The sequence below is a fragment of the Mirounga angustirostris genome, unplaced genomic scaffold (assembly GCF_029215605.1).
Source record: "Mirounga angustirostris isolate CCGP_5_RB_7025 unplaced genomic scaffold, mMirAng1.0.hap1 SCAF_4, whole genome shotgun sequence".
Lineage (NCBI taxonomy): Eukaryota > Metazoa > Chordata > Mammalia > Carnivora > Phocidae > Mirounga > Mirounga angustirostris.
In genome coordinates, this window is record NW_026991712.1 from 98,715,283 (window position 1) to 98,740,496 (window position 25,214).

Sequence of the window (25,214 nt, forward strand, 5' to 3'; positions counted from 1 at the left end):
TTGTCTGTGGATCCTCATGACCAGCAAGTGGGTTGCTTCTGGTCCCCTACCCACTCCCTTTCTTTACCTTGCTCTGCAATCTCAATCTCCCGGCGTCCAAATTCTGCCTGCTTGATGTTCTTCACACAGAAATTGCTGCTGCCCTTGGAGTTGGTTTGCTGTTTCTCTCGGGGGGAAACCTCATCATCAGAGCTATCGGTGTAGGATGCAGCTAGAGCCAGGAGAGAAAGAAACAAGGATAGAAAAACCGCAACGGTCCCAACTCCACAAAATGCACTCCCCAAAGGACTCTCATTTAAGTTAAACGACCTCGGAATTGGAGTCACCTTTTACATCACTCTCAGCTCTACTCCTTCAGAGTCTAACAGATGAATGAAAGTGTTGTGGCTCTTTCAGTGTTGTGGCCCCTTCATCCACCCTGATGATACTCTGCCATTAGTCCCTGTAATAGAAGCTACGGATCCCACTCTTGAACCAGCTCTAGGGATCCCAGCTAACAGAGGCACTTGGTCCCAATGTGGACTGGAACCAGACATGGCAAAAATGGAAGAATACTTTAGGGCATGTAAGGAACACCATTTCTGTAGAACACTGCTTCTCAAACTCAAGCATCTACAGCATTCATCAGAATCATGTGGAAGGTTTGTTAAAATACAAATGGCTAGGCCCCACCGCCAGAGATTCCCACTCAGTAGGTCTCAGGTGGGGCCCAAGAATTAGCATTTCTAACAAGTCCCCAGGTGTTGCTGCTGCCACCGTTCAGAAGACCACACTCTGAGAACCACTAAAACGGATGACAGTGATAAGAGAATCTTACAAGGGATTTTACACTAGGTTGTGCTCAAGGAATACAGAAATGGAAAGAAACTCAAAAGGTGAGTAAGTAGTTCTGGTTCTACTGTCAGCCCTGAGATCACTCAATATGTTCAACTTTAAGGAAAAAAAGCAGCTTCATATAAAAATGTCCTTTCAGACAATATGCAGGGGGACATACAATAATCACTCCCCCACTCTCAATTCACTTCTTTCCTCTGTGAATCGACGAGTATTTCTTGGTCTCTGTCTCTGCCAGTGCATCAGGTCTCTCTCGCTGTCTTCTACACACTGCTAGCTAACACAAATACTCCCAAAGGTATCTGTCCCACCGGGACAATTTAACTAGATCATAAAGCTTTTTTTTTTTTAAGATTTTATTTATTTGACAGAGAGAGACACAGTGAAAGAGGGAACACAAGCACGGGGAGAGGCAGAGGGAGAGGGAGAAGCAGACTTCCCGCTGAGCAGGAGGCCCAATGCGGGGCTCGATCCCAAGACCCTGGGATCATGACCTGAGCCGAAGCCAGACACCCAACGACTGAGCCACCCAGGCGCCCCTGGCTCATAAAGCTTTTAAAAATGCTCTGATAGGCTCTTGTTAATACATGGACATCAAGATCTTTGAGAACTTTGCCAAAGCTTTCTTCACTCACTCCTTCCTTCTTCCTCTTATAGCCCAGTTTTTCATAATTAATTCTCTCTTAGCTGGAATCGGTCTGCTTATCACTCCCACTCTTTGGTATCTGTCACTCCAAGACACCTTTTATTTATGACAGCCATTATATTTGGAAACTTTTCTTGCACACATGCCACAGTGACTCTGAATATTCATTTATTTCAGTACTTCATCCTGTAGACCACAAAATTGCTCCTATCTGCCTATCTCACCTACGCTGGGTTATCAATGGCACAGAGCAGAGGACACGTTTTTTTAAAATGCATTTACTTGTTGTTTTTTTTTACAATCCATTCACTTGCTCAAGCCTGGTCCTTAATGTTAATAACACTGTACAAACAGTATTCTGGTAAAGTCATTTATGGAGACAGCAAATCTCTATGCTAAAACTAACAGCAATCTATGACCTTGGGCAAGGCTCTTAAACTCTTAAATGTTTCCTCAGTTGAACAATGAGAGGGCAGGGGTTAGATCAGATGCCCCTGTGGATCTTTCAGTGTCTATTCCGCTAGTACTCAAATCCTAAATTCTACATCCTTTTCCACATTAACTTTCCAGTACTCCCTCTAAAGTTGAGAAGGACACAATTAAAAAAAAAAAAGCCGACTTATATAGGGTTAAAATAGGACAGGAGGACTAAAAAGAAACAGAGCTGGAGCCACATTACCGTAGTTGAACCTTTCCTACTCCAGAGGTGAACAGGGGAGGACACTTCAACATAAAGGGTAACCTAGCAAATAAAAGGAGCCCAAATACTCATTCTTCCTGTCACCATTCAGGCAGTCTTGGAGCCAAGAAAGAAAAAGACAGGTGGCGGGGTATATCTTAAACAACAAAGTTGGAAATCATGCTTCCAAAGTACACCTTTTTTTCAAGGCCCGTTCCGTCAGCCAAAATAGAATTGATTTTCTCCCTTTGTGACGTGGGCGGAGAAACGTGGGAATGGGAACCAGCCCAGTACTACCAAACAGGCACTGGCCGCAGACCACACACAGAGACAGCCAGGGGAAGAGAAATCTCCAGATGACAAAAGCCTCCCCAGCTACAAGCCTGGGTGGGAACATTCCCATTGCCCAAGTGCTAATTATCAGCTTTCAGCAGAAAGATGGGAAGTTCTGATATGAGATACTTTTAGATTCTAGATAAACAGAGCAGTGGGTAGAGAACTAGCTTACGGCTCTAGAACTGGGAAGAGAGATCAGAGTGGACACAAAGTTCATACCTACCTGAACTGTAGCTGTCAGTGGAGGACTGGGAGATGGAGCGAGACAAAGATCGCCGGCCTGTCTTGGTGGGGAATTTGGTGAACTCCTGCATGTCATCAGCAAACTGGATTTGCTGTAAGAGGAAGACAAACAGTTGAAAACTTACAACAAGCATTCTATGAAATGTTCCATTTTTTAAGGCCATACATTTCCTTCCCTAAAACCTAATGTTATTATATAGCTCCTACTAAGCCAGCAACTCTCCCACCAGAACGAGGGTGGGCAGAGGCGACTTGCTGACTCCTCCCCAAATGCCAATTACTGCCTCTTTCCAATTGTAGAATTTTTTTGTTGGGGGGGCGGGGAGAGCTTAAACACAACTTCTTTTAGCATTCTGTCCAAATTTCACAAATCTTTCTTCTCACATTCCATAGTTTTCTTTCCTCTTACAACCTTGACACACATTAAGCTCTTTACCCTTCCTCCCAACTCTACCAAAAAATAGCACAATCTCCTAGTGCTTCTGCTTGTTTTTTTTTGTTTTTGTTTTTTCCCCAGAAGATTCTCTTGTAGCACATTCTTATCCTAAAATCAGCAATGGTCTTGCTGTTTGAAAAATTATGGAGCTGCCTTGAAATGGTAATGGGTACTGGGGTGCCAGGTCAGAGTCCAATCATACCTATACTTCACAAAGGCAATGTAGTATGCCCAGAACTTTCTACATCCAGTAAAATACTTGCATACAGTAAAGAAAGCAAAATTAAAAAAAAAAAAAAATCTGTGCACTCCACAGTAAAATCCAACTAATTATAGGACTAATTTGAAGGAGAAAATAAATGACTTGGTAAATTCTGTATTAAAAACTTCTTTAAATGAAATACACCAAAACTAAGTAATTGTTTGAAGGATACTTGGAAAATTGGCTTTAACAAATGGCAAATACCTTACAATACAATTTACAGTCAAATTAATGGATGCTTCTAAGGTGTATGAAAACATTTTTTTCTATTAAATGGTTTAAACCTTCCTCCTGAACTTTTTATTTAAGCTCTGATAAACCCTTTAAGATATAAAATAAGCTTCAGCCTCCTGAAAAACAAAACAGTTTGAGACTATGAATTGAGATTCTCCTCACAATCTGACTAAATCTGAAAAGGTTCCCATGGAGACTCCATTAAGCTAAGTCTTCAGCAGGGATCTCTGGAAATATAAAAGCTATTACAGATTAAAAGTCTTCTCCCCATAATGCTAGCAATGTGGGGGGGGGGGGGCGGTGCCTGGGTGGCTCAGTCATTAAGTGTCTGCCTTCAGCTCAGGTCATGATCCCAGAGTCCTGGGATCGAGCCCTGCATCAGGCTTCCTGCTCGGCGGGAAGCCTGCTTCTCCCTCTCCCACTCCCGCTGCTTGTGTTCCTGCTCTCGCTATCTGTCAAATAAATAAATAAAATCTTAAAAAAAAAAAAAATGCTAGCAACGTGGTTATACCCACTTTGAAGCCAGAACAGTAAACTGCCCATCTGTTACAGCTGCAAAACATCCCCCTCCTCTGACACACGTGCCCTCCAGCTAGGGTAGCATCAGCTAGCATGTGAGAATCAGGCTTAAATGTGCAACACAGAAGAAGAAAGTAAAAGGGACTCAGCCTAAACAACATACATGGCACCAGAACCTGATTAACAAATACCTTTATACATCCTAAGCAGCTTGTTTAGTTTAGGTACTAAAACTTAAGTAGTTTAAAATGCTAAAAGCACAGTGCCTTTCAGAAAAACCAACCAACAAACCAACCAACCCCACTCTTGAGGGGCACCTGGGTGGCACGTTTGGTTAAGCGACCCACCCTTGGTTTCAGTTCGGGTCGGGATCTCGGGGTCATGAGATCGAGCCCTGGCTCTGTGCTCAGCATGGAGTCTGCTTAAATTTCTCTCCCTCTGCCTCTGCCCCTCCCCCCATGTGCTCTCTCTTTCTCACTCTCAGATAGATAAATCTAAAAACAAAACAAACAAAAAACCCACTCGTTGAAGTGGCCACAGGTCAGCGTCTGCCCTTCTAGATAGGATTTCCCATCGCATGTTCACATGACTTCTGCAGTCAGCAAAGCTAGTTTTAGTGAAGAGATTAATCCAGGACCAACGTAATGACTTTCAACCCAATATGCAGTTCTTTTGGTGGCAGAAAAAATACAGCCAAGAGACCGGCATGCCTTTTAACACTCTCCAGAGGCAGCCCTTCCTCCATCAGCCTCCTTGTTCCTGGCATGGGCAGTCTAGTCGGAAGCTAGTCTTCTCTCTTAGCTGTTACGATTTCCTCCCCTGTTCATCTTTTTTCAAAAGGCTCCGGGCATATTCCCAGACACCACCTACCTGGTGGTGGCGGGGGTGGGGGAGGGAAATGCAGTAACATTCGCCGTTTCTTAAATAAAAAGAGAGGTGGCTGTGGCAAGATAGAAACGTGTTTCTTCAGCAACCTAAGAACTAATTTAATAGTCATAATCCTACCTTGTATTAATGCAGCTCAACAGTAGCCTAAAGCTTAGCAAAATCTTTCCCATCTAAAAATATTAGACTGTGTTGCAAGCAGCTTACTGATAGTGCAGTGCCCCACGTCTCAAATAATGAGTATGGTCCATATTTGAAGTGGGCAGACTGTTAACTCAAGCCGTGACACGGATGGGTGGCTGTCTATTCTCAGAGCTCTTTAATATTTTCACTTCTTACAAATAAGGTGGTCCGGCTATACGAAGATGCATGATAACCTGTCTCCCCTCCCACCACCAAACTGCATGCTAAAGAGAACCTAGATCACAACTGCTGCTCTGCCAGTTTCCACCAGGCCTGCTCGCTCCACGGCCGCCTTACAGCCTGTAGCTCTGTCCTCCTTTGGAAGTACCTCCTGGAATGCTATTCACCTTCACATTGTAAACCAAGACACTGTTGTCAAAAGCAGTTTTTGAGTATCACAGGTTTTCCCTCTAGTGAAACCAGATCTCAGTAACAGCCCTCTAAATTGGGATGGATTCACCACATTGACACAATATGATCATTTAGGTAAAAATGAAATCCAAGGATGGCTGCAAAACTGTTCTGTTTACATTACTTCCTATTGTCATCATTTCTTCCAATCATAATTAAGTCTCAACTGGTGTACTTCAGTGTTTCTTCAAAGCTGTATCTGTAAGGAAGGCTAGTTCTAAATATGATGCAGAATGGGAAAGAGGGGGAAGGAAAAAGAGATAAGGTAGTTGGAACTTCAAAAAGTATCTGAAAATCAGGGGCGCCTGGGTGGCTCAGTCATTAAGCGTCTGCATTCGGCTCAGGTCATGATCCCAGGGTCCTAGGATCGAGCCCCGCATCGGGCTCCCTGCTTGGCGGGAAGCCTGCTTCTCCCTCTGCCTGCCGCTCCTCCTGCTTGTGTTCCCTCTCTCACTTTGTCTCTGTCAAATAAATAAATAAAATCTTAAAAAAAAAAAGTATCTGAAAATCAAAAAGTCCTATGTTAAAGAATGACTTTGAATACTCGCCACTCCATAAACAGCCTTACCCACAACAAGCATGCCAGTGTTTCACTCTTGAACTAATATTACATCTGAGAAAGGTTAGAAGGTCAGATTGACCCATTCTCCAAATAGCACATCCAAATACAGAAGTCTATTTGCTGTGCCTTAAAAACTCAATTAAATACCAGGCCAATTCAATGTGCTATTTTCTTTTCTTTTTTTTTTTTTTAGATTTTATTTATTTATTTGACAGAGACAGAGATAGCGAGAGCAGGAACACAAGCAGCGGGAGTGGGAGAGGGAGAAGCAGGCTTCCCCCTGAGGAGGGAGCCCGATGTGGGACTAGATCCCAGCACCCTGGAATCATGACCTGAGCCTAAGGCAGACGCTTAACGACTGAGCCACCCAGGCGCCCCTCAATGTGCTATTTTAAAGCACCTCTTCAAAGGGCTCAGTGGGTATAAACTTTCTTCCATTTGACACTGAAAATGATGAAAAGAAGCTTTCCAAAGAAACAATTTGGGATACAGTGCACCCACCACCTCGTGGTTAAGTCTGGTGACAAAGTGATCTGAAAGAATTGCTGTATATAATTTATCAAAAAAAAGGGATCACAGGCAACCCAAAACAGTTATAACCCTCCAGGGAAGAAAAACTGTTGTATACTACTGGCTCAATTTATCCCAACTGATATTTTTTACCATTAGAAGCTGAAATTTACTTCCACAAACACATGTTCTATCTCCCCAGATGTTAAATAATAGCTTAGCCACACTTCCTTCCCAGGTCCCACCCAATTTTGCTGTCTAGCTGCTGAATCCCAGAGAACTGAAAGCCATCAGAATTGCACTATGACACTATAGCCAAAGGATGGTGATCAGGATAATATTCATGGATTATATTCTTTTGGTTGACACATTTGGGAGGCACCAACTAAGCAACCAGCGTTATCCCAGGAAAGGTCTATGAAAGCAAATATGGGCCCTTACAATCTGTAGATTTGGTTTGACCAAGAGGGTAACAATAACACAAATGGCTGTTACAGAATTTTTACTGCTTTTTTTTTTTAAAGATTTTATTTATTTATTTGAGAGAGAGAGAATGAGAGACAGCATGAGAGGGGAGAGGGTCAGAGGGAGAAGCAGGCTCCCTGCTGAGCCGGGAGCCCGATGTGGGACTCGATCCCGGGACTCCGGGACCATGACCTGAGCCGAAGGCAGTCGCTTAACCAACTGAGCCACCCAGGCGCCCGAATTTTTACTGCTTCTTAAGGAAGATCCTAGATATTGCAGTCTTTTTTTTTTTTTTAAGATTTTATTTATTTGACAGAGAGAGAGAGAGAGAGAGAAAGAGCAGGGGGAGAGGGAGAAGCAGGCTCCCCGCAAAGCAGAGAGCCCGACATGGGACTCGATCCCAGGACCCCGGGATCATGACCCGAGCCGAAGGTAGACGCTTAACTGACTAAGCCACCCAGGCACCCCATAGATATTGCAGTCTTAACAGGCTTATCTGGATATTGTTCAGCTTAGGCCTCCAAAAATCAGAGGTTAGGCTAGACATCTCACAAAACCTGTGATTTCACATGCCTATCTAGCAGCTTTTAATTTCCTCAGAAAGGTTTCCTCCTAAGGGCGAAGGACTAGACTCAAAGGTAAATAGCAATTATTAGGAAAACTAACCATTAAGCAAGCATAGCTTAGAAGTGCATAGAGGGACTGGTCTGTCTTAACTGCTGAGGAGTATGTGAGAGGCCAGTATCTCTCCTTCTGGTACACTGCTGATTTCCTGAGGCATTCCCAAATTTATATAATCTGTCACCCTGTCTCCTCTAGCATACTGTGTGCAGAATTCTCTGTTTTGAAATGATGGTCAGCATATTTCTTAGCTAATACTTAGCAACTGAGCAAAAAGACTATCAGAAGCTAAAAATTTTAACAAGGTCAATTACTAAGCAACGTGTCATAACACCTTCCAGGATTCCTACATCTTTTCTAATCCATCTTTCACACATCTTCTGGCTAATAGATTCCTTCTTCTTCTACAGAATCTACTCTCATCTGCTCTCTTTTCAGAGGGAAGGAAGAGGGTATGGCTGTCAGCCTAAACTAAATAGGTGCCTGACCTTTCCTTGATACCAGTGATCAGTCTGATTCCATTTCAGATGAATCCAAAGAAATAGTTATCAATAAACACCAATTTTTTGGTACAAGAACTATGTAAGTCTGCACATCTTTCAGACCTTCAATTAGGTAAAAGAAATTTCCCAAAGAAGGGTATCCTCTTCCCAACACGTTGCTCTCAAGTACACCACCAGAAAATAATTTATCTCAAGGGAATCAATCTCAGGCCACAGAGTCAAATCCACGGCCTCCTTCAGTCACTTCTTCCATTCCCTAGTGCAGAAACCAGTCTTCTGAGACTCAGCAGGTTTTGGCTGCTCCCTGTCCTCCTTCCCTGTCTCAAGTTTCTTAAGTTCTCAGTTTCCCCAGATGGGGCTTGAGCTTCGGCGGGGAGGGGGGTGGGCAGGGAGACAGCAAGCTGACTAATCACAGCACACATCTCCTTCCACTCCACCCATCTCCGTTGCAAGGGTAACAGGACATAATATGAGCGTGTGCGTGCACACACATACTGCTAGAATCCACTTCCAGAAGAAACACTCCTTTCAAAAATGGGACTTAACTTGATCTTTCATCAATGTCGGTGGGAGGAAGGGGTGAGGCAACACCAGGGCTCACTGCCAAGTCACTTAACTGGCGAGGAAGTAACATAAAGCTTGAAAACCTCTGCCAAGGAGTGGTTTTACCCTTATCAGCCACTCCCCCATCCTCCACCCTTCATATGAGACAACGTACCTCAGTGGCTTTCTGTTAGCTCCTAAAATGGTCTAATGAAAGTGAATGATCTGGGCCTCCAACTGCCAACCAGAGGTAAAATTAAGAGGTTAAAAAGTGGCAACAAGTAGGACAGGGAGGGGCTTCCTAATCTTTTGAAAACCGTAATTTACAACACATTCTCCACTATATTTCAATGTCTATTTAGCTATCTGCCTGTCCAACTGCCTGGCCTGTCCATACTTTCCTCATCCTCAATCTGCTACCAGTATTATATGAAAATATGCTGGTCATTCTTCCTTTTCCCCTGACATTCAATTATCATCACTCTAGGTTATTTATATATATATATATATTTATATACTTATACATATAAATATATATTTATATTTATTTATTTTTGTACAGGTGACTAAAGAAATCTAGATTCCTGGAACATACCCATGACTTCAGTGATACACCAAAGTTCCCTTCCAACTCACTCTCCACCCCCACTGTCCCATTTTCCCAACTTTATTATCATTTTCTACATGTAAACACTTTAAAATAGTAGAATGAACACCTGTATACCCTCCATCTACACTGAATCCTCCCATTTTCCACATTAGGTTTCTTCCTCTGTATATATACACACATGTACATATGCAAACTTTCAAGTGATCCTGCCAAAAAAAAATTGCAAACATGAAAACTCACCAATAAATTCTTAAGAATGAATCTCCTAAGAATAAGGATATTCTCTTACAGAACCACAATAACATTCTCATATTTTTATGAATATTAATAACCCTATCTCATCCAGGCTGTATTCAAACTTCTCCAATTATCTCAGGAATACCTTTCATGAAGATGTGGTATGTGCACAATGGAATATTATGTGGCCATAACAAAGTATGAAATCTTGCCATCTGCAGCAACCAGGGGTATTATGCTAAGGGAAATAAGTCAATCAGAGAAAGACAAATACCATATAAATTTCACTCGTATGTGGAATTTAAAAAAGCAAACAAAAAAAAGAGACAAACAAAAAACTCTTTAAGTACAGAGAACAAATTGGTGGTTGACAGAGAAATGGTTGGGGGCAGTGGGGTTGAAATAAAGGAGATTAAGACTTATCTTGATGAGCACTGAGTAATGTACAGAATTGCCGTATCATTATATTGTACACCTAAAACTAATATAACACTGTGTTAATCATACTTGAGCAATTTAAAAAAAGAATCTTTCGGGGCGCCTGGGTGGCTCAGTTGGTTAAGCGACTGCCTTCGGCTCAGGTCATGATCCTGGAGTCCCGGGATCGAGTCCCGCATCGGGCTCCCTGCTCGGCGGGGAGTCTGCTTCTCCCTCTGACCCTCCTCCCTCTCATGCTCTCTCTATCTCATTCTCTCTAATAAATAAATAAAATCTTTAAAAAAAAAAAAAAAGAATCTTTCATAGTTATAGACCCAAATGCCTCCCCAACTCTTCCAACCCAGGATGGAATCAAGGTTCACTAAATGCATTTGGTTGTTAGGTTCCTTTAGCTAGTCTGGTAATCTAGAACAGTTCTCTTGCTTTTATTTTTTTTCCCCTGTGATATTTTTTCCTGGAAGAGTCCAGGCCAGTTGCCTTATGGAATCTCCTATATTCTGAATTTTTTAGATTAGTTCTTTCCTGTAAACTGGAAGTTCAGTTTTGAGGTCTGATTTGAAAGAGATTAAAATTTTGGCAAGAATATTTCATAGATAGGGGCACCTAGGTGGCTCAGTCAGTTAAGCAGCTGCCTTCAGCTCAGGTCATGATCCCAGGGTCTGGGATCAAGCCCCACATCAGGCTCCCTGCTCAGTGGGGAATTTGCTTCTCCCTCTCCCTCTGCCTGCCACTCTGCTTACTTGTGCTCTCTCTCTCTCTGTCAAATAATCCTTAAAAAAGTAAATAAAAATTTAAAAAGAATATTTCATAGATAATGTTGTATACTTTACTTTGCATCATATCAGGCAGCACATAACGTCAGGTTGTTCCATGATTAGTGACACCAAGCTGAACCCTAGTTAAAGTGAGACCATCAGTCTCTGAAAGGTGTATTTTCTCCTTTACAAGTAAAGGTTAAACTGTGGGGTGATATTTTTCAGCCTGTGAATATCCTGTTCCCTAGTGACTTTACCATCTGTTCATAATCCTTGCCTGAACCAATTATATTGGTGGGACTGTTTCAGAATCATGGTTTTTTCCCTATCATTCTTTCCACATGTATTAGCTGGCATTATTTTGTAAAGAAAGGCTTTTCTTCTCCCTCTTTCACTTGTTTCTTTACTTGTCATTCATATTTTTATTTATTCAATCTGTTACACTAAATTATACAATGAGTACACTGAATGCTCCAATTGTCCCAAACTGAGCCAGTGGGAGTCTCCTTCAAGCTGACTCTTCTGTTTAAGTGCTTCCTTCCTTTCTGGCATAAGAAGATACACCAGGCTCACCTTGTTCTTTCTCTGCTTCAGACCTGGAATCAGCCATTTCTCCAAAGAGCACTGATATCTTTCAGTGGGGAATGTTATTTAGAAAATAATATCTGAGTATAAAGTGGGCTAATTGTTATTAGAGGTGTCAGTGCTAATAAGTTCTTTCAGGGGGCAGAGAAATCTTTTTATTCATGAGTTTGTACTGATATATCCATTTCAAATTTAACATTACCTTTTTAAAAACTTTTAATTTTCCTATTTGTATTTCTTTCCCCTTATATGTTGACAATCTTGGTCTCTATTACCAATGATACACTTACTTGTTTTATTCTATAATACATCTAAAACAATTTCAAAATTGTAAGGGTAATATTACTAACAATATTCTACATAGTGAAGTGCTAATATTTCACTGAAGTCCTTTTTGTCTTTAGGAAATATCTCACAAATGATGTATAGTTCAAGTATGGTTTTCTGGGTGATTATATAATCAATTTGATATGTAGTTAGATTCATTTGTGTCTATTACAGCAATTTTAAGGTTTCCTTTTTACTCTTTTTTTTACATATGAAACACATGTCTCAAAAAGTTTTAAAGGTATATTCAGAGAAGTCTCACTGCCATTTCTAACCACCCCCCCCCATCACCATTTTCATTGGTTTCTGGTTTATGTTCATTTCTGGAGGTAGAAAAAAAGCAAGTATATATTTATACTTCTTTTCTTTTCTTACTCAAAAAATAGAATGCTAAAATATTCTGCACTTTTTTTTTTTTTTACTTAGGAATCACTTTGTATAAGAATCAGTAATTCTTAAATGCTAGGAAGGACTGAGCCAGGTTACTACTGTTCACCTTATATGTTTGTAATAAAAAGTCAATAGCCTAAAGCCAATCTTGACTTTAAATAAAGCTCACAAGAAATTAAACAGGCAAATCCCACTGCAAGGTATGCTGGGATGTTCGTTAAGATGAAAATTTGTCAAATGCTTATAAATAGGTAAATATGTATTCGTCAAACGAATTTTTATGAGAAGAAAAGTTAACAGTGAAAGCAAGCAATCGATCAATGGACAGGTCTAGAAGGAAGACGGAGTTTCTGATATTTTGGAAGGTGGCCACACAGACTGAGTAAATGCCATCTGTATAATATCTTAGCCTGCCAAGAAGGAACAAGATTGGAGATGTACAAAAACAATTCTTCCTTCCTTGATCTAGAAGTTTAGCTTAAATGAAATTGAAAGCCAATTACATCTTACAAATTCAAACCCTCTACACACATTTGCTTGAGTGAATGAATCCCACCTGTAAGTCAGAGCAGCTTTTGGGAAGGCTATATCCATTGAGAGGTGCAAGACATGCAAATCCTTGCCAAATAGTTTATGGCAGAAGAACTACAAGTAGCTCCAAAAAAGTGGCAGCTCAGTTTACGTAGGTGTGCTTTCTAAACCCCAGGCTAACGCCCAACAAAGGTTAATAAGACAGAAACCACATCAGTTTTTTAGTTACCATCCACCACTTCCCATAAAGTACTGGCTCAGGGGAGGAAAAAGCCATCAAAACATTAAATAAAAAAATCTGACTTTAAAGACCTAATACTAAACAGTAACTATGTAGTATGGGTCAACGGGATCTTTCGGAATCCACTCTGTAGAGAGGTAGAATAGTTTCAATTTCAAAAAAACAAGGTAAAATCACTTTAAAGATCAGCTGCAGGTGGCTTTAGTTTCCACAGCTCTTAACAAAACACAAAATATTAAACTTCTAGAAGGAGACTAGAGATATAACACAAGGACAAGAATCTGACAATCGGTCACATCAAAAACATAACTACATTTTTCATTTTAGAGAGGTAATATTTGCCATCTCTTCCTGGCTTTCTAAACTCAAGGTGTATATGTTCAATTTTAGATAAAAGTCTCAGTATGAAATCATGACCTTAGATCGCCTGTAAGAAAGAAACTGAAAGGAATTGTTGGCTGTAATGTCTTTGGGGCTATTTAAAAATAAGAACTACCTGGGCAGCTCAGTTGGTTAAGCATCCGACTCTTGATTTTAGCTCTCATGATTTCAGGGTCTTGAGGGCAAGCCCTGCATTGGCTCTGCACTGAGTGTGGAGCCTGCTTAAGATTTGCTTCCTCTCCCCCTCCCATCCCCCCACCCCCAGCCCCATGCGCTCACTCATGCTCTCTCAAAAAAAACCAAAACAAAAAAATCAAAAACAAAATACCAAACACAAAAACCCCAAAAAACAAACTACCTGTTGCTCCAGAATGAATACAGTACAATCCCCTCACTCTATATTTCCCAGACCAAAATACCAAAGTGGAGTTTTCCTGACCCATGACTTCCTAAACATTTTCTAATGAGTAAAGTGGACAGACGCACAAGGATAAAGATCTCTCGCTTTAGGCTATATTGCAAACTAAAAGTCGAAATCAAGTTTGGTATAGAAGAGTTACTCAGCAAATTTTATCAATAAATAACAATGTCAGAACATCACTGATCTCAATATTTTTCAAATCATTTTTGTTTAAATTTTGGCATACAAAGAACAAGTAAAACCACCTTCGACCATTACATCAGGATTTTACTTAAAGTTGATTATAAATTCAAAATCCACACTTACCAGTATCGTAAAAACAAAGGTCCTGAAAGCCTAGATTTTTTTTTTTTTTTAAGATTTTTATTTTATTTGTCGAGAGAGAGAGCGAAGACGCACAAGCAGGGGGAGCAGCAGGTAGAGGGAGAAGCAGGATCCCTGCTGAGCAAGGAGCCCAAATCTACTCCCAGCACCCTGAGATCATGACCTGAGCCAAAGGCAGACGCTTAACCGACGGATCCACCCAGGCATCCCCTGAATGCCTAGATTTCTGTGACATTCTAGTTTAAGCACTCTGCTTCAACATCAGTGGCCTGCAGATATGATTTCCTTATAGAGGATTTGTATTTTCAAAAAATTTTAGAATCTTTTGAGTACAGGATTTACTCTTCACAGATGAAAAAAACAGAACAGGGGTGGGGATTAAGTGACTTGCTGAAGGCAAATTTGCTAACAATACTGAGATTAAAAAAAAAAAAAAAGGAAAAAAGCAAGGGAGAAAAAAAATCCCTACCGGCCCTGTACTATTATCCTTCTTTTGGAATAGGCTGGGGAAAACAGCAGCTTTCCCCCTTATTTTCAAGAGGTCAGCTACAGAGTAGTCTACTATTGCACTGAAACTTTCTGAGCTTCCAGATGAACACCTGTGAACTCTAGAGAAGGAAAAGAATTCTTTCTGTTCCAAAATCTACACTGATTTTGGGAGAAGTGCAATGATGCAAAGAAATGTAATATATTAAAGTTGCCAATGAATTGCCTTGAGGGGTATGGTTCCTCAGGGTGGAAAGGCTGAGAAGAGAGTAAGAGTCCAAACATCGTGGAAGCAAAAAGCTCTGTTCTAGCATATACGTCCACTGTCTTCTGGGGGTGGGATGGGGAGGAGGAGAATGCATGGACAACCTAATCCTGACCATTAGGATGAGAGAAATGACCTGAGAATGTCTTGTAGGCATCAAGAGCAATGTAGAAATTCCACCTGTGATTACTTACACAAGGAGGTTCAAATTAGGTATGGTTAAAACCAACCAATGATTTTTTTTCCCCCATCATCTGGGAAACCTGCTATTTTCATAAGAAATGACCATACTTTAAAATATGCAACAGACAAGATATTTTAAATGCGCTTTTTAAGGCAACTTATTTATGTTGTGCACAATGGGAATCTGGGCACTTTTCTCTCACACACAGCACAATCAGAGTTCATGCCCTTAAACTGAGAACTCCACCAGGTCCCTTTCTCATCTGTGGTGTGGTACTCAAACAGTATCTACTCCAAGTCACCCTGCATCTTATAACACGTCTGAAAGATCTTGCAAAGTCAGATTTTTCAAATACAAAACAAATTCTCTGACTTTACTACGACTAAAAAAAAGTTCTTATAACGTTATTAATTTTATTGAGGTATTCTGGATTTAAGCAATATGATTATTGAATTTTGATTTCATATCCACAGTAGATATTTATTTAAACTACTCATTTAATGAATGAAAAAAACATTCTGGCTATATGGTTTTTAGGAGACTCTTTCCAAAAGCCGAGTAGCAGGTTTTAACTACATAGCTTACACACTGAATAGAACCTTAAACAGTCCCAGGAAGTGAGGTCTGAAATTCCTTTGATCATTCAAAGGGCTTCTTTAAAAATAGAAAATAAATTAGTGGTGTGATTCTATTCCCCTAGATTAGGGAGCTTTGGTTTTAATGCATCATTGAGCAAACAATGAGATGTCCATATACTAACAGGTTGGAAAGTTTCATAGAACAGCTTTTCTGTATGCTGGACAAACTAGAGCAGTTACAACTGGAATCATCTAGAGCCTCCAGACTCCTGTGGGGAGAACTGTGGGCTCTGTTCTTTAATAGGCTCTGAGGGTATAGCAGTTTGGCCTAGAAGGTCTTGAATACGGCACTTTTTCAGCAATCCCTCAGTGTGGGTCTGGAAAGTTCCCATTAGATCTCAGGCAGAGAAACAAGAATTCCCTGGAAAGACCACCCTTCAAGAGGTCTTGATCTGCAGTTACACTAAAGATCAGATTCCAGGGAGGTAAAGGTAGAACTGGCACAAGACTCTGTGTGCTCCCTGCACTCCAAACCTCTAAATCTGGCCACATCATTCTAAATAATTCTTTCTCCCAGTGTCCCAAATGAAATTTCATTCATACTTCTGCAGTATATGTTATACATGGTACTAACCCCGAGGCAGGGTTCAGCCACTCATTCAACTCAAACACCAACTTTTCCAAGGATAGAGACATACTGATACTGGTATACATAGAGCAAGACCTCATCTGCCCTCCCCTTTTTATCCTGAGTTCTGTTTGATAATAAAGGAATAGTGACAGACCCTTCAGGACTAAAAAGGAATCTTTTTTTTTTTTTGGTCTGGGTCTCAAATCCACTCCTTTTGGCTTAAGGCTACCTGGCTTGCCGGCTCAACTGCCTGAGTTCTGCCCTCCTTTATTTCCTCTCATCTCTCTCCAGTCTTTACTCCTTGGCTATTTCCTCAGCCCCTCATCAATCAGCTCCTTCTGTGAGGTTGTGTTCTGAAGCCAGAATTCCGCTAAAATGTCCTCTCATGATCTTTATAATTTTACTACCACTCTTAGTCCAGGAATTGATAGTATAAATTATCGTGTTAAGGAAATTCTCATCTTCTGACCTGATTTTTAATCTACTGAGTCCAAGAAGCTCAGCCAACCAGAAATCAAGAGGTGGGAATGGGAACAGAGTCAAAATCATTCAAAGAGAGCACAGACTCAAGAGATGCCATTGGTGTAGTGGAGGCCTAGTAATTCCTTGCACTTGCTTTTTTTTAGAGACACCCTCAAGTTCTTTGCAAATGGCCTTGGCTATACAGAAGAAAAAACTATAAACCAGTGTGGCTAGCAGATAATAGACCCAAACACCCAACCCATGGCCTGGCCTGATCCCAATCACCAGGTTCTCAATTCTAGGCAAGCATTCTAGGTTTTTAGCCTGGGTTCATGGATGGGCTTCAGGCTGCCAACTCCCCTTATATGTCATATATATACACATATGTACTTATATAAAAATGTGTGTTTACTTTTCTGGAAGATGAACACAGCTCTGATAGGGCTCCAAGCCCCAAATGGTTAAGAACCACTACACTAGATTTATGTGACCTGAATAATAACCTCACAAGAATGTAAACTCCAGAGGATATGGATCTTTGTCTTGTTCACTGATGAATCCTAAGTGCCCAGTACAGGTCCTCAGATATAGTAGTAGGTGCTCAACCCTGAGCTGATAGAGCTGCATAATTTCTGGCCACGGCTTACTCTGAATACTCTGGAAAAGAAGAGTAACCATAGGCTATTTTCAGGACCTCTCACATGGGGCACACGATTTTTCCTCATGGCCAAAGTCATTCGAGGTAGGTGGGAGCTACATTACCATCCCAGTATCAGATTTCATAACAATTTTGGCCAGTCTTGCTAGATAATCTAAAAGACTGGTTCTAAATATGGGATCTTTCAAGTTTAAGCTGTTTCAAAAAGCACATACTATCCTATTCTCTACTTGCCCCTTATCCCTCAACCCTTCCCATTCTGATTAAGTAGATCTAGGTTAGGGCCCTGAAATGAATGTTTTGAAAAGCTCTCTAGGTGACTGATTCCTTCCATTCCTTCCACTCCATGAGAAGTACTCATCGGAGACAGTCTAAGCAGGATCTGAAAAAGCAAACACAAGCACACTGAGTTTACCAGGCTCTTGATAAAGCAACTGAAGGCACACAGGGAACAAACAGGCTAGACATATCTTGTTCAGAGATAAAACAAATAAGGCAAAGGAAGCAGAAAATCTGCCTCTTTAATACCAACTCCATCTGTCAGGTACAGGCAATCCATCAAATAGATCTACAGGGTTTAGGAGAACATGACAAAGAGCTTGTTACAGGAAGAGAGACTGTATTTTTACAATGGCTTGGTCCAAAACCAGTAAGAATTGGCAAGGTGCTCTCATTCCAACCATGCCCAGTGTTCAGCTAATCCCCTCCCTGTGGAGTCAGAAAAGAATGTGCAGAATTCTGAACCCTCTATTCCTCAAATAGGAGGGGTTCCTTCTTCTGAATGCAAGGGTTGCAACTAATCTCATCAACTCTCCACTCCTAATTACACGCTAGGTAGAGGAATGAGATGCCTCCCAACATGGGTGCTCTCCATCTAACCTTTAGGATTTGTAAATATCCTTTACCCCATCTCACAAAAGCCATGCCTCTGCCAACCTTAATTCATTTTCAACTGGCAAATAAGAACAGAAACCACCCCCAGAGTAATGCTTTCCTCTGGGAAATTCTGGGGAAGGGTGCAATAGGGTCAGTGCCTCCAGCATGCATTTTCCCTGGACTTACAATACAGCTTATTACATTTAGAACATCATGTTCCCAACCAGCTTGGTCTCTTTTCTGTTATAAACCTGAAGTAAACAGATTCTACAGCAGCTACAAGTCTGTTACCAAGGCCACTGTATTGATCAGTATAATTAACATTCACAATTCATCTAGTCCAGCATGACAAGCCAGCTGGGCTACTCTCCATAAGAATTGAACATTGGGAATCTTCATGTCTTGCGTGCTAAGAAGTCTGGTGTTCTGAAGCTGGGCACTAAAAACTCAAGTACTGATTTAGAAGTAGGATACTACCTGGCCACCCACAGGAAACTGAATTAGTTACCAGAACAATCGAACACATCTGCCATCTTTACGAAGTGCCTATTTCTACTTGCAAAACTACAAAATTCTGAAGATCTCCCTTTCCCCTGAATCCTGCTTACGTCACATACTTAGGGAAACAAAAACACACAAAATCCTCAATGCCAACTAGAGTCTGATTCCTGGTTAGGACAAGCATTGGCCCAGTTCCCAGAAGACTGTAACTCTAAAGAAGGTGTATTTCAAAGACAAGGGCATATAAAGCTTTTGAACATGGAGCTCAGCTGTTGGTTCAGAAGGGGCAGCTAGGGTTGCAGAATAAGAATCAGAAGTTTGCCCAGCATTGCCGGGCAGCGCTGTTGTTTATTACTTTCCAACACAAATTCCAAAATGAAACTGTCCAACTCACTACTGGCCCTCAAATCTCAAACACCCTAAGAGTAAGCCTCTGTTCCTTAAATCAAGAGCATGTGTAAACCAGAACACCACTTTCAACTTAGGGCAGTGTCCCTAATGACAAGGGTTTAAAACTTGGTGGGACATCAAATTACCTTCCCATTACATGTAAGGATATCCCGAAGCTTCTAGCCTACTGCCCTGTGGTTCTCAGCTACTGGGCGAAGAAGCTGGAGGCCTTGTATCTCAACAGTCTCCTCCCTTACCTCCTATTTCTGGCATTATAAAAGGATCTACTAAGCTGTTGGAAATTCTTATCAATTTCTCACCTGCAGTTCTTGGTATTTCCATTATCACCCAAATGAGAGGGATCTGAGTTAGAAAAACAACGTTTTGCCAACTGAAAGGGACAGGGAGCCAAAACAACCCAGTGAGTCCAACTCACTTTCTCCTAGTGATAATCATCTCACAATATTTTACTCAATAAACAAATACTGACAGTACTTACATGCCAAGCACTGCATACTATACATTAAGTGTGAGATATGGTCCTTGCCCTCAATATGCCTGGTTTACAGAAATCAAATGAAAATTAAGATTCAGATATCAAGTCAGTCCTGAAAACAGTCCTATTTTTTATACAGAGGAACAAGTTATTTTGTTTGGTTTTGATAGTATAGCACGTGAGTTCCTTAAGCACTCCTGAGAATCAGCTCTGAAGCTTTAGAGGCACCACAGTTCATATGAAGGGCAGAGGGTATGAGATAGTCCAAGAACCCCCAGAAGCTGCTGAAATGTTGGTTTCAGTATGCCTAAGTTCCTGAGCTGAACCCTCAAGGCACTGATAATGAGTCTCTTGGGAAGCTGAGGAATATCCCAAAGAGGGAGATGACAAAGAACATCAACAACCTCAGCTTTGTTTCAAGGACAAACTGCAAGCTGAAAACAGTCTCAGCAGTTTCTGGATCTGTAAAGAAAAGAGATACCATGGCTTAGAGACCTCCTCTTTTAACAGGGTTTTTAAACCCAGGATCCATGAATGAGTTTCAGGAAGTACCACAAGTCCTTTGAAACATATATGTAAGTTTTTGTGTTCCTGAATTTTCCCAAAGAACTATAATTTTCATAAGATTCTTAAAGGGATCTGTGACTCAAAAGATCAAGAACCATCATTCTAGAGTTTCTAATCCAGTGACTATCTCAGGAGCATCCCTCAAACTGGCAAAAGAGAAACCTATTCCAGTTCTCTACCTTCCACACACTTACCTACTTACTGACCTGTCTCCTAAAAGTAGAAACAGAGATGAGGGTGTGCACTTTAAAAATTCAAGGCGAAGAGATCGTCTCTACATCTCCAAAATAAAGCTAACCATCCCGAGAGCCCAAACAAATCTTTCATAAGACCTCTGAGGAAGGAGGTGGTCAAAAAGGGCAGAGCAGAACCACTGTCCTACTTACTTTTCTGATAGGTCCCTTTTTTGATTTCAGGATCCTAAGATCATAATGAAGACAAGTCATAGCCCAAAAACTCTGACTTGAGGTCAAGCCAGTCCTGGGGGAAAGGAATAAAGTAATTCCCATTATGCCCATGGAAACCTGTGCCCCAAAGGTTCACTTTAATAAGTACCATAAGAGCTAGAAACATTTACTATTAAAAACAGAACTTCCAAAATCCTGACATTATTCAAACACAGTGAAATGGACAGCTTCATTCAGGAGACGGAAATGAAACATGGTTACACTCATCTCCTCGGGCCTTTAACCCCTCACTGGGTCACTCACCAGTTCATCATCCAGCTCACAGAGCTGTGCACCACTGCGGATCAGCGGATCAGCACGCTAGTGTTTCCCTTGGCACCTGGAGCACACAGCATGCTCAGTGGGATTCCGCTGATGGCACTGAACACACACACGCTCTTCGAGAAAAATAGACAAGAGGGCCTGTTCTAGCTGGGCAGTTCTTCAGATTGTAAAGAACTAAGCCTGAGGCAGGTCCAAGATGAACAGCATGGAACAGTGAGCAGTCCCAAGACTCTCCTGCTCACGCCTCATTCGAGCACACAACTGAGTACGGTGTGTCCATTTTAGCAGTGAACTGGTTTGGGCTGGTGAAGGAGAACATTTTCAGCCCATTAAGCTCTACCGGTTAAGTACAGAGGCATGTCAGCTGAGGCACTGGGACTTCTGTGGCAAGAAAGCAGGAGCATGCTGGGCCAGTCCTCTATTTGTGTTTCTTCAAAGTCTTTTCCTCGTCTCGGCCACAGGATTCCAAATACCACCTTTTACCGGTGGTTCATTATACTTTTTCACTTTGTGGCCTGTTTGGGTAGTAAATGATTAAGCCCCATTGTATATTGCTGAGTAGCACCAATCATTACACTCATTCTGAGATTAAGGCACCGGACTGAATCCTTTAGAGAGACTGAACAGAGAAAGGAAAAAAATGAAACCAGTCTGAGTGTCAACAAAAGCATGGGTGTTCCACCCTAGCTCTGTAATTGCTTTGGGGCAAAGGCCACACACTTCTGCAGGAGAAAATCAGTTAAATGTAATGAGAAGCAGGCTGTTTAGAGCAAAGAGAAACAGTACCTGAGGGAGGGAGTTGGGAGTACACAGGGATGTGATCTGAAGGTGATTATATAAAAAGATAAAGTCACACCTCAAAAGGGTCTTTGGAATTGTTTCATGTAATTCAAGGATTCCAGTTTGGAAAGGCTCCCAGATGATTGCAGTTTGAGGAAATAAACTCCTGGACTCAGCTAGCCCACTGTCTGAAAGGCGCCCACCTTCTACAGAGGCACTGTGTACTGCAGGGGGTGGGGGAGGAGGGGTCAGGTAGAGCACATCCCAGTTCTATCACAAGCTCTAAGTTCTCCCGTTGTCTGCGTACCTCTTAGAAATCCAAAATTTTAGGGGCGACTGGGTGCCTCAGTCGTTAAGCGGCTGCCTTCGTCTCAGGTCATGATCCCAGGGTCCTGGGATGGAGCCCCACATCGGGCTCCCTGCTCAGCGGGCAGCCTGCTTCTCCCTCTCCCACTCCCCCTGCTTGTGTTCCCTCTCTTGCTGTGTCTCTATCAAATAAATAAATAAAATCTTAAAAAAAAAAAAAAGAAATCCAAAATTTTAGTGTTCAATAGGTTTAAGCCGTACATAAAATAACATTTTTCTCAGGGAAAATTTTTTTCCTGTTTAAAAGATATTCCAATAGAAACATCTTTGTTTTGGCTCTTTAACACTATTTCAAAATTCCATATAAACCAGGGTGCTTTTCAAAGTTTACAGAGGCAGTCATTGAACAGCATGATGGGATAACAGGTCTAAACCAGAACTGCACCAGGCAAACGAGAAATATGGTCAGTCCAGTTATAAAGGAACAAAAGCACTAAGAATATTTACTAAATGCTAATCCCCTGAACAATCCTGTAGTACTATCATTATTCCTCATTTTACAGACAAGAAAATGGAGGCTCCACAGGTTAAGTCACTTGCCCAAAGTCACATGGTTTTTGGATGGTGGGGACTGGAGGTAAACCTGACTCCAAAAATCAAGTGCTTGATGTACATTGTACTCCTCAGTTTTAGGACCAAAAAGGGGAAGTTAAAGAGATCTTATGTAACAGCCAAGCCAAGAGTGGGAGAGCAAGAGAACTACCTGAATGAGTCAAAGGGAAATATGGAATCGTAAGAGAAAAGGTGACAATACTTCTCTGTGAAGTTTTAACTGCTTATCATATGCAAGATGCTGACACCGTTGACAAGGGTGGGAAAGACAATTGTGGTAAGAATCTTGTTTACAGATCATAACTACTTGAGGTGGCAGAGTAAATTTATGAAGAGTCACAGGCAACTAGAAATCTACATGATTCTATGTATCAAAATATCCTTCATAAATAACTTTACAAGAATACATTGGGTAACACACACTGGATCCAAATGATAACCCTCTGATAAAATAAAAGATAACACAATTGTCATCTTGTCAGCAAGGGATCTAGACAATATACAGATTTCTCTCTGTTACAAGATAAAAGTCTAAAGGAACTTAGAACAAAGTAATTTGGACACTATTAACAACTCAAATAAGAAAAAGAGATAATCAGTATCTGTGGAGAAATCCAAACAAGATCTTCTTGCACCCCTGACTTCTGTTTGAAGACTGTCACTAAAACAGTAGCTGCCCTGAAGAGATCAAGAGATACTGATGATGTAGAGAAGATAGGAAATATCCACCTGTCAAACCTCTTCTCGGTGAATCTAAGAAGTATCCGTGCAAATTCTATAAAACTGTACCAAGAATTAGCCATAATACAGCCCTGATGAGAAGAGGAGCATCCTGCATCTCACCCAACAGGTTAACAGCTAAGGAGTACTCACTAGGGCTCTACTTAGTGTGCTTCCGAAGTCCTAGCCGACCCTTTTGATAAACTGAGGCTGCTATATATGCCTTATTCAAATAAAGAATATCCTACAATCAAAAGCAGTTGTTTTATGTCTTCTCTTTCCCTCTACTGTGCTGGTGGTAAAAGTCTGTCTGCATAGATCTTAGGTTCAGTGCCTAATATAGCACTCTGGAGAGTACCCCCCAATAAATATTCAGATGTACAGACAGCCCCTACCCCCCATAAATGTTCAGAAGTGCAGAGAATAGCGAATGCTCTGATAGGCCTTCCAGAGAAGCTTGTCTTAGGAAGTTTCATCAAGGTGGAGACTTGGGTTTACTCTTAGAAAAAAAAAATTAACTTGATACAATGTCAATTTCCAAAGGCCCAAGGACAGCTCTCACTCCCACAATACAAAGTAGCAGGAAGAGGGATAAATAACCAGGGATTAGGAGTAACTAGCCGGTTTATTTGGGTCTACTGATAACTGCCAACATTAAACAAGGATCCTCTTTAGTTGTGGCATAATATATACTACCCTTACAAGTAAGGGACCCCTTTTCTCACCCAAATTTTCCTGGCAATACAATCTGAAATAAACAGTAAGAGTTGTGAACAAGCCTTACCATGTTGACTCATACTATAGCTTGTTAATACTGTCCCATGAACATCTCCTTTAGAAATCTGTGTCAGCCAAAGCTGTCTTCCCAAGAAAATGGTATATGTATTATTTCCCGTGTCTGCTAATGTGATTCCCTTTATCCTCTGACTTCTAGGAAGTGTGGAGCTGCATGTGACGATCAGCCTCATCACCTGTCTTAGCCCTTACGGTTAGTATTTTTTCCCTTCCTTCTATAGTTTTGACTTTTTCTTTTTTTTTTAAGATTTATTTATTTATTTGAGAGAGTTAGCGAACGCACGAACAGAGGGGAGAGGGAGAAGCAGGCTCCCCAGTAAGCAGGGAGCCCTATGCGGGACTCGATCTCAGGACCCTGGGATTATGACCTGAGCTGAAGGCAGACACTTAACTGACTGAGCCACCCAGGCACCCCTAGTTTTGACTTTCTATTTATATTGTATGTGTCTTGTGTTATAAGCCATCTCAAATGCTCACTAAAAAGAGGGAGTGTAAGTATACTAATAGACTTCCTTAAAACCACTTATGCAATCTTAGCTCCTAACATGCACCTGTCTCTACCTATTCCAAATAAAAAGTACTTTTTGGTAGATGAGGAAACTGAGGCACGGAACCTCACTTGCTTAAGGTGGTACCCATTTAGTTGACTTCTTGACACCCAGATCAAACCTTGAATCAAACCAACAAGTCCTATTAACTTCACAGTACTGTGGTAGACCCTCAGGCATACAAAACTAAGTTAGGATTACAGTTGAAGAATCTCAATCTATGCTTTTAATTGATGGACATCTACTCTTCCCCCAAAATGAGTAAGATTTCACCAGTTACACTGGAATCCGATCTAAGGACCATCAAGGTCACCCTAAAGTAATCTATAGATTGACTGGCACCTCACTTCCTGAGGGGCCTTGGAATGATCTAAGGATTACTTGGTCTAGAGCCACACTGGAATCCTCATAGGGTAAGGCCAGCACCTTTTGAAGAGGCCTTTTTCTTACATCATTCAGTACACACCAAGCTACATTTTTTCTCTTTTCTCATGCTTTCTCACATTATCCACACAT

General features: G+C 41.2%; 1 protein-coding gene across 4 annotated transcripts in view; it reads right to left on the minus strand.

Moving 5' to 3' along the window:
- The window catches only part of AHCYL1 (adenosylhomocysteinase like 1), a 39,534-nt gene that overhangs the window by 11,735 nt on the left and 2,585 nt on the right, over positions 1 to 25,214 (minus strand). For all 4 annotated transcript variants that reach the window (XM_045897014.3, XM_064588698.1, XM_045897015.3 and 1 more), the window contains 2 exons: positions 2,719 to 2,830; positions 68 to 211 (listed from right to left, as the gene is read on the minus strand). In XM_045897014.3, coding sequence (XP_045752970.1) covers positions 68 to 211; positions 2,719 to 2,830 — 256 coding nt within the window. The remainder of the gene's footprint in view (positions 1 to 67; positions 212 to 2,718; positions 2,831 to 25,214) is intronic.